This window comes from Mauremys mutica, chromosome 3 (genome assembly GCF_020497125.1).
Source record: "Mauremys mutica isolate MM-2020 ecotype Southern chromosome 3, ASM2049712v1, whole genome shotgun sequence".
NCBI classification, from domain to species: Eukaryota; Metazoa; Chordata; order Testudines; family Geoemydidae; genus Mauremys; species Mauremys mutica.
Genome location: NC_059074.1, coordinates 93946127 through 93956412, shown reverse-complemented (window position 1 = coordinate 93956412; position 10286 = coordinate 93946127). Strand labels below are relative to the sequence as shown.

The 10286-nt window shown below is 43.7% G+C and overlaps 1 protein-coding gene across 1 annotated transcript; it reads right to left on the bottom strand.

Moving 5' to 3' along the window:
• Window positions 1-4436: 4436 nt before the first annotated feature.
• On the bottom strand, window positions 4437-9028 carry FABP7 (fatty acid binding protein 7). The gene is made up of 4 exons (XM_045010575.1): window positions 8773-9028; window positions 7818-7990; window positions 7080-7181; window positions 4437-4787 (listed from the first exon to the last, which is right to left on the bottom strand). Exons 1-4 carry the CDS (start codon window positions 8843-8845, stop codon window positions 4737-4739), a joined length of 399 nt encoding a protein of 132 aa, XP_044866510.1. The 5' UTR covers window positions 8846-9028; the 3' UTR covers window positions 4437-4736.
• Between the last annotated feature and the right edge of the window lie 1258 nt (window positions 9029-10286).

The following is a 10286-nucleotide window of genomic DNA, read 5'->3' as shown; positions in this document are numbered from 1 at the left end:
AAGGTGGAGGCGATCAGAGACTGGCCCGCTCCCCAGACCAAAAAGCAGGTCCAGGCCTTTATCGGGATGGCGGGGTACTATCGGAGGTTCGTGCCCCACTTTAGTGCCATAGCCGCCCCCATCACTGAGCTGTGCAAGAAGGGGAAGCCAGACAAGGTGGTCTGGACCGAGCAGTGCCAGGAGGCTCTCCAGGCGCTGAAGGAGGCTCTGCTCAGAGGCACAGTTCTGGCAAACCCAGACTTTGACAAGCCCTTTATGGTGTTTACCGACGCCTCAGACACGGGCCTGGGGGCGGTGTTGATGCAGGAGGATGAAAAGGGGGAGAGACACCCCATCGTGTACCTGAGCAAGAAGTTGCTACCCCGGGAGCAGAGCTACGCGGCCATCGAGAAGGAATGCCTGGCCATGGTGTGGGCCCTGAAAAAATTGGAACCCTATCTCTTTGGGCGCCACTTCACCGTGTACACTGACCACTCTCCCCTGACCTGGCTGCACCAGATGAAAGGAGCCAACGCCAAGCTCCTGAGGTGGAGCCTGCTCCTGCAGGACTATGACATGGACGTGGTCCACGTGAAGGGAAGTGCCAACCTGATAGCGGATGCGCTGTCCCGGAGAGGGGGCCCTGAACTTCCCCAGGTCACTGGGCAGAGTGACCCCGCTCAGTTCAGTCTCGGAGGGGGGAGAGGTGTGATGGAATAGGGAGGTTTGTGTGGTTGGTAGGTGAGAGCAGGGACTGTCTGTGTGCTTGGTAGGCGAGGGACAGGTATGCAGCTGTAACATGAGCCGGGCCTGGGGGAGGGGAGGTCTCACCTCTGGCTGTAGCTAGACAAAGGGAGGGGGGAAGTGGAATCAGTTTTTCAGTCTTCGGTTTAGGAACTGGGTGGTGGGTTTCAGGGGATCCTAGGCTGGGATCCAAGCACCCTGAACCCCCCAGAAAGGCCAGAGTGAGGGGTCCTGGCTCTGAACCCAAGCTGGGCTGTATCCTGTGTTCCTGTTGTTCAATAAACCTTCTGTTTTACTGGCTGGCTGAGAGTCACTGTGAGACCAGGAAGAGGGGTGCAGGGCCGGACTCCCCCACACTCCGTGACACATGCGTATTCACCCACAAAAGCTTATGCTCCAATATGTCTGTTAGTCTATAAAGTGCCACAGGACTCTTTGTCACTTTTTACAGATCCAGACTAACATGGCTACCCCTCTGATACTTGACTCCTGTTAATACAACTCATAATGATGTATGAGCTTGCATGTATGAACTTGCAGGATCAGGGCCTAAATGTCTGCAGAATTGGGACCCAGTTTTGCATTGCTCCATTTCCCAAAGCAGAGTTATGGCCAAAGGACTAATCTTTTGGTAATGTAGTATAGCAGTTTTAATTCTAAATCTTAATATGCCTTGGAAAGGATAGTCTGAAGCATCTTACATTCCAGAATGAATAAAACACCAGTAATTATAGAAATACTAAAATTAAGCTAAAACCTAATAAGATGTGAGAGTTGAGATGTGTATTCATGACATAAGATAAGGAGTGAGTGAATACAAATGCCTATCTGTTCATACTACAGGAGGGCTGTGATGCCATTTATAGATAGAGAAGTGAAAATTGTTTTCCACAAGGGAGAATGTGAAGTTCCAAGGTTAGCTAACCCAGTGATATTGTAATAGCAGAAGATCAGGAGACTTATGCTTTCCACCTCTAGGTCCTCTCTGTCTCAGTTCTCTAAACGTTCAGTTACTTTCCATCCAGTGAATGTATTTTTCTTTCTGTGTATTTTTCAGTGATTTGCATTACTATGTAAAAGCAGCAAAGAATCCTGTGGCATCTTATAGACTAACAGAAGTTTTGGAGCATGAGCTTTCGTGGGTGAATACCCACTTCGTCGGATGCAAGTAGTCTTGCATCTGACAAAGTGGGTATTCACCCACGAAAGCTCATGCTCCAAAACTTCTGTTAGTCTATAAGGTGCCACAGGATTCTTTGCTGCTTTTACAGATCCAGACTAACACGGCTACCCCTCTGATACTTGCATTACTATGGTTTCCCTAACTATATCATGAAATATTTACATCCATCCACAGTTGCAAGTCCCTCATGTCTGACTTTTCTCCTTTCCCTTCCCCACTCCCGATAACCCCACAGGCATTTCACAAATGTCACTTCTCCTAGCCCTAGTTTCCTTTTCCATTCATAGTATTTGTTTGCCTTTGAGATGGCAAACACCTCCATCAGTAAAGTTGTATTGGGTAGCTGTTACATGTAAAACATATGCATACAAGGCATGAAGTGAAGGGGGGAGGGGGAGTTGCCTTTGTTTAAATGTGTTTGTAATGCACATAAGGAGAGTAACCAACAGAAGGGATGGAGAGTTCCCTTGTTAAATATTTACCATTCAGGCCTTATGTGTGCTCCAGAGCCTTTTCTATCCATCACCTCATTCCTTTCTGCACCAGTAATAAAGACTTTATTCTTTTACTTCGTGCCACTATAAATCAGTTGTCATGGATATTAATGCCACTAGTAGAGAATCATGACTTCTTTCCATGGAGATGAAGCAAAAGCATCTGCTCCCAATTCTCTGGGAAAGGGATGGGTGGGAAAGGGGATCATGTGATTTGCATACATAAGAAGACAGCTGTGATGTGAGCCATACTGATGGATGACAGACATAATCTGTATTATTACACTGAAACTGAGGTTTAAATCAACCAATGCAAGCTCTGTAGTGCAGAAAAGAGGCTCTTTATAGCTGCACACATGGACAACAGAGGCGGAAGCAAACCAGAATCCAGTTCCACAAGCCACAAAAACGAATACTACTTTTTCATTCCTGTTGGCCTAAAAGATCACTTTGTTAGAACATGGTGCTAGTGCATTATGCTTATGAAAAGAATGCTGAGGCTGACGTTCCTAAGGAACATTCAAAAGTCTAACTGAAGTCCATCGCAGATGCAGGAGCTCTGCACCTCTGTAGGTCAGGCCCCCAGTTTTTAAAGTGATTCATGATGGTTCAGAATTAAGAGGGCTTTCTCCTCTGCACCTAGATTTACAGTGTTAATAGTAATACTGTGTTAACAGTCCCTTCAGAGAGCACCTCCCTGTAAAAGTTAAGATATTAGAAAACAAGATCTTGTATTCATGTCTTTTTTAGGGCCAACTTGTGCCTAGACCCTTATCAAATGAGGTGCTCTTGTGCTCCCTGCACAGAAGGACCAGCCATAGTTGCAGTCGCTGAGACCAAGCACTAGCCCTCCCTCAGTGTCCATATGAAAGAGAGCCACCTATGGTGGGAAGGAACCAGAACTACTTCCACCACACCAGCTAGCAGATCTAAGGAATACTGTGGTCCAGCATCTGGTCTGGGAGCTCAGGTGCAATTCCGCTCCTGAAGCACCTCTCCGGCCATACGCCTTTGCAGCATCCTCAATGTGGCCCACTGGTTAAATGTCACAACTGTGTCACTGTTAAAAAAAGGTCTTAATCAACCAAAAGCAGATATGGCCCCTGGATGCAACGCCCTAACAGAAGGGGGATTCTCTTTACATCTTTTCCTCCTAGTTACATATATGATGCCATGTAACTCTTTTTGGTTTTATTTGGCTCAGAAAACTGGGGTATAGAGCCAGTTCACACCAATTCTGCTTTTAAGATGTTTTATTAATACAATTTTGATTTCTGTAAAATGCAATACTGCTCTTAGACGAGATTACTGCCCCTCCACACAAATTAAGGTCCATAATGCACCATCGTGTGATAAAACATACAAGAAGGTACTCCAGGAGGAGGTTCACATCATGGAGCTCCCCTCAAGGAGCAAGGCTTCCTAACCCTGTGGCATCTGAGGATCCCTAGGAAAGGCAAGCTATAACCCTGAGGTTGATCAGGGCCTGCTACATTCCTACTGCCCTCCCACCCCAATATATGGAGCATTTCTGCCTTTTGGGTCTGATTTATTTCCCTCTGCACTGAAGATCATAGAACTCTCACCCACTTCCTCCATTAGCCACATTAAAACACACACACAAAATAGTAAAGGATTGATTCAAAGCCCACTGAAGTCAGTGGAAGTGTTCTCCTTGACGTCAGTGAGTTTTGGATCAGGCTGTAAGTAAAGAGTATTATTATCAGAGAGGAAGGGAACTGTCAGTGGTTTGAGCCAGGGAGGTAGTACCCATGTTTCCTCTCACCTCTCTGCCCCCACTACAGCACTACAAAGATGCTGCTCCTGAGTTTCTCAAGCAAAGAGAGGCCACTAAATTGGAATGAAGTCACACTTGGTTTCCTGTTTGACCAAATCACCCCATATAGCCCAGCCTACTGTAGCATCTTGCCACCACCCCTCCTTGCAGCATTAATCCCATTTAGGAAATGTTTTTCATAGCACCTCCCCCAAAGCACTGAAACACTAGTCCATTAAATGCAAAACCAGCATGGGTTTAAAAACATTTTAATTTTAAGTTTGAATTGCATTCTATAACATGTCAAATATGTTCTATTTATTGTAAAAAACAAAGACAAGTGTTTCAGAGATTTAATGCAAAGTTCTACCTGTTGCATTTTACAGAACAAGAGTTTGCCAATTTGATGGTATAAAGTAAAAATAAAAAACCAACAACCCACAAGCTCTTCATTAACCTTTCATGCCAGTAATGTTCATGTCACTTAGCTACGTTCATTTGTGGATAGCAGTTAAATGCATCCAGCAGGAGTAACACCTGGACAGGGGACAGGTAGGTTCTATGCTTTCTCATAGTGACGAACAGCAACCACATCACCAAAGGTGAGAGTCTGCAAGTTGGAAAAGAAATAGAGAAGTTAAAACACCATACCATGTTTCATAACCATTTTCTACATATTGCTCAATCTAAAGAGGTTGTTCTAGTGCAAGGGTTCTCAAACTGGGGGATGGGACCTCTCCAGGGGTTGCGAGGTTATTACATGGGGGGGGGGGGTCGTAAGCTGTCAACCTCCACGCCAAACCCTGCTTTGCCTCCAGCATTTATAATAGTGTTAAATATATAAAAAGGTGTTTTTAAATTATAAGGGGGGGTCGCACTCAGAGGCTTGCTTTGTGAAAGCGGTCACCAGTGAAAAAAGTTTGAGAGCCACTGTTCTAGTGGATGTAAATCATATAAAAGTAAACAAAACATGATCGTGCACCCTTAATACTGAGTGAAAAAATTCAGAGCTGTGGTTCCCACAGCAACCATACCTTTCTTATTGCTGTTTTCAACAGAGAGTAACTCATGATACACTAGATCAGAAAGGGGACCAAAATAAAAGATGTCTGGGAACCAAAACAGAATTTCCTAACTTTTGTGCATTTAAACTCTCAGCCATAACATTGAACCTATATTAACAATTTCATTAAAACAAAAACAAACAGACAAAAACCCCACTGATCCCATATCAGAATGTGCAATGCACTATGTGTATGTTTCAAATGTTCATATGCAATACTTATTATATGTAGGGGGTATATGTAAAGGGAATCAAGTGTTCAAATAAATGTACCATGTCCACTGATTGTATATGTAACCACTGAATATGGCTGGTAATTCTAATGTATGGAACTCCCAATATATTGCGTCTTGGAGGTGCCAATCGGGTACAGTGAAATTTTCCCAAGTTACTGGGTGGGGGCTTGAGCCGGTTTGGTTATATTGTTGAAAAGGAATGCCCTAGATATTAAACGTGGCCCTTCTTGCTGCCCGCTCCCACTGGCCGAAGGGATAGCTGTTTGCATATCTGCAATTTTGCATCCCAAATTCCTGTTCAGATTTCTTATGATAGTTTGCTGCACGTGGGAAAATACCATCGTTACTGGCTTTATAACAAACAAACAAAAGAACACACATTTCTCATTGACCAACTACATATTGTGTCTGCACTTTTAAGTTTAAACTATTTGGAATTCTCCACACACGAAGAGAGAGAGAATATCTGAACAAAAACAAGAGTTAAAGACTGATTCTCCAATGGCCAGGTATCAGAAAGTAAAGTAGCTGAGCACACTTCTTTTTCGTGCCAAGAACAAACATGAGAAATTTCAGCCCAGAGGCTACATTTCCAAACGCCCTTCCTCCCAGTGTTAAAAGGGTTTAGAACGTGTGCACTTTTCAGCCATAGCTTTAGTATCACTGCCACCAGGACCGTCCGTAGCCTTCCCGCCGCCCGGTAACTGCAGGGCACACCCGACCCCTGCTGCAGTCTCCTATCCCGTAGCTCAGAGGAAGAGGTGGAATGGGGGTACGGCTGGGGGTGGAGCAGGGGGCGGGGGCATGGGGAAGGGTTGGAGTGGGCATGGGGTGGGAGTGGGGGCAGCTTTCCTGGCTGGATTGGGCTGGCCATTGGAGCAGCACGCAGCTGCGTAGGGCACCAAGAAATTTGGGGCAATTTGGTGCCCCAAATTTCCTGGTGCCCTACGCAGCTGCATAATTTGTGTATGGGTAAGGATGGCCCTGACTGCCACAACATTATAATCCTGTTCCCAAAGCATCACTGGAGGTAGGTGGATTAAAAGCCTAAAAGATTACTCTTTACATGAACCTCTTCTCCTGGTCATTGTTTTGAAAAATAATCTAAGCAGGAATACTCCATTCATTATTAAATGCAAAAATCCTCAAGATATATTACCCCAGAGAAATACTTATTCTAAGTAACTAGTTGCACATGGAAGTATAAGACTATTTTAGTGATCTAAAGTACCACCTGTCTAAAATGGATTAATGCACATTTAATCAAATAGTTCACATTTTTGCAGTTCCAGAAGTGTATTTTGTTTCTTTTGGGATTAGTACAATGCTGTATTTAACTCCCCTCCCCTCAGAAGTTTAAAATGTCATTGATACTCTCTGAAGACCATTAACTAGAGCTGGTTGAAAAATGCTGAAAATTTTCCATTGTCCATAAACAGATTCAAAGCAGTAATATATGTATATATATATGTGAACTTTTAAAAATTCTCAACCAGCTTTACGGATAACTAGCTCTAGATTTTAAATAAAAATAGCATGTTCTCGATATATCTAAACAAATAGTTAATCTGATACATGTGAGCTCAATGATCATTTTACTTACCATTACCATTTTGCCATCCTTAATTTCTCTAACAAAGTTTGTCTCTTTGCCATCCCATTTCTGTACATGAACTAGTTTGTCTCCATCCAAGGTCACAACTGACTGGGATATCAAAATATACAAAGAGAAGGATTAATTTAAAACAGTAGCAGATACTATTCAGATTTCTAGGGAATGTATTCAATAGCCTCTACTAGTTTCTCGTCAACAAACTTACTCAAACCTGGCATAATAAACTCATTCTAGGCATTTTAAATCCAAACCCATGAACCCTCCTTCTTTAAAATGAAAAGTCCATTTGATTCTTGTTTGTACAGAAAGGATTAAATAAATCCTGCTTTGTGTGTCCCAGTGACATTTAAATGATAATTTCACATTTGCTCTGGTGTAGCAACTTTTTAAAGCCCCCAAAGTTCAAGGAGGATGTACTTCCTCATTTCAGTTGAGAATGATGTCTCCTAAACTGATTTTTGGATTAAAGCGACTGGTACAAAAATATGGATGGGGCATCTAGCAGAATTCCTTCATACTGGAAGGCCGAAACATATGTCATAACATCCAGACATGACCTTGTGTCTCTAAATGAGTAAGATGTGGTCTTGTCTTTCCTTATACTCCCTTTCTGTGCTACAAAACTAAACTAACTGTAGCAAAGAAGTTGAATCATTCTCCCTAGTCCCTCCCCCACCCAAAGATAAGACTTTTCAAATGCTGCACTCTGAGAGGGTGTTTACTTACTTTGCAGTTTCTGTCATCTGGGGTAGTTTCCTCAAACTCTTCTCCAAGCTTGAAGCTGATTTCAGTGTTCTTGAAAGTGCTCTGGGTCCTGATCACTACTGTGTCCCCTTCATTGCTGATTATCACTGTGGGTTTAGTGACGTTCCCCACCTGCCGCGTAGCAAAGCCCACTCCTAACCCGGCAAATGAAAACAAAAATCCATCAGACCCTGATTTCTTTTACACCCCGTTTGCCAAACAATGAGGTGAAACCTACTATCCTGTTCTGCTCCTTTCACTATCACACTACACTTCACACTTCTCTGCCCAGTCATCCATACCTCATCTATCCACGTTCCTACACTCTAGCTCGCTGTATATACCTCTGAGTCCTCAGGTACCCACTTAAGAAACACAATATATTGCAACAATGACCCCTTAGGTCCAGAGTGTAGTACATCAGCCTCTTGTCACTGAATTAGTGACAGTTACTTTTTGCTTATTTAGATGGCAATCTTTATCATTCCAGTATAATGAGAGGGACCTGTTTGTTTATTTGCAAGCCACTTTTGTTGATTCAGTTGATCTCATTGTCTTTTGCTAAAATAAAGTTTTAAAAACAAGCTCAATGCATTACCACTCTGTTCCCCCGCCTTCTCCCCACCCTTACAACCCACCCTGCAAATTATATCTCTATCACATTAACTTTGATAAAGAAGGAAACACTAATGGAAATAACAGAGCAGGCAAAGCCACGGCACTTCCACATTCACATTCTCTGCAGCAACATTCAGCTCAGCTAGACAATGATTCTTTTTTTGGTTCTACTCAGAAATCACTCAGATGCTTTAATCCAATGCAAAATCCCCAATCCCACGATCACTCTCCAGCCTATCTGTGCTGGAAAACATCACCAAAACTTCAGGAACCATTTCAGCAGCCCAATGGGTGATGAGCAGTAGCTCCTTATACCTACCCAGCGCCTTCATGTATTCATCAAAATTCTGGCTGTCAATCAGCTTCCAGGTAGCACAGAATGCTTCAACCATTGTGGCCCCAGGAAGGGTTAGACAGTTGGAATGAAGCTGGCAGGTGGGAGGACTGTGTCCAGTCCTGTTGGGATTTTACACCTAAGAGAATCTCCTGCACCTCAACTACAGCTCAGCCCCCTTCTTATTGAGACTCGGAGAAGAGGCGGGCAAAGAAGAAAGGACCTAAATTGCAACCCTCGCCTCCTCCCCCCGCCCTCTCCCTCTCCCTTTGAAGTAAAGGCGAGGAGGGGCTGAAGGGTTTCAGTCCTCCCAGTGATTGGATCAGGCCACTGGCTCAGCAGAGCCAGTCTTGTGCCGCCCACCCTTTACCCTGAAGCCCTCTCCTAGGAGGGGGGCGGGGGAGGGCCCTGCTGCTGCTGGAGGAGCGGAGTGGGAAAGAGAGAGAGAGAGAGAGAGAGAGAGAGAGAGAGAGAAGGCGTCATTCAAATCCAACTTGAAAACTTGGCAAGAGCAATTTCAGCCTCAAAGAAAAGATGCACAATAAGAGATTCAGCTTGGCTTCCGCTGCACTCCAAACTGGTGACAATTTAAAAAGACACTAAGGAAACTGAAGTCTTATCCTCTTGCAAAGAAAACTCGGGTTTTTCTCTTACACATTCAAATGACAAGGCATAAAGGGAAGTGTAACAGGCAGGGATTCAGCAAAGAGGCTCCACAAAAGGGAGGGACCGCACTCATGTACCGCCAGAATTATGTGTGCCAAATCTGCTTAACCAAGACGCCCCAGTAGACATCCCAGTTAAGAGAGGAGACCATTTGAAAAGGAAAATCAGATACTGAAATCAAAATAAGATGCTTGACTGAATACCCACAGCAGGACGAAAAAAGGGGTTCTGGCTGCATTTCACTTTAGGCTTTATTTGGCAATTTTTGTATTAAGATCAGAGCTTAAATTTTCAAGCCCATTTTGGCATTAGCTAGTGCATCCCCCACATGAAATTGTGCCAGTGCTATCCCAATTACATAGCAATCACTCCCCTTCGTTGTCACTGCCTGAAAACATCTCTGCTAAACTGACAGCATTTGGAAACTATTTTTAAAAACTGATCTTACAATTATTTCAGTTTAGCACTTTTTTGTTTGTTCAAGAAACTAGGTGGTGACCTAATCTCCTGCACGTTTCTCATAAAGCAACCTGGTTCTGTCGGCCAAGATGATGTCAGCCGGTCAGACAGACCTAAAACTTGGAGGGATTCCAGAGCCCCCTGGGCTAACACCTTAAAACTTGTTAGGAAAACTCAGGGACTGAAAGAATGAGCTATTCTGTAATTCAAGGAAGCAAAGCTTGGGGACCCTCTGCTTTGTCCAGGGTTAAGAGCTTGTACCTTTATTGAGGTATAAATAGATTGGGAACAAATGGGGAGATAAGTTTGAATTCTCTGTAAATGGATTCTTTGTAAATGATTGGCATTTGTGTTACATCCAGGCACTTGAAATA

Coding starts and splice junctions, on each gene's coding strand:
- FABP7 (XM_045010575.1), bottom strand. CDS start 8,845: ATGGTTGAAGCATTCTGTGCTACCTGGAAGCTGATTGACAGCCAGAAT. Junction 7,182..7,817: donor CAGATGACAGAAACTGCAAA/GTAAGTAAACAC, acceptor TTGATATCCCAG/TCAGTTGTGACCTTGGATGG. Junction 4,788..7,079: donor AGGATGGCAAAATGGTAATG/GTAAGTAAAATG, acceptor TCCAACTTGCAG/ACTCTCACCTTTGGTGATGT.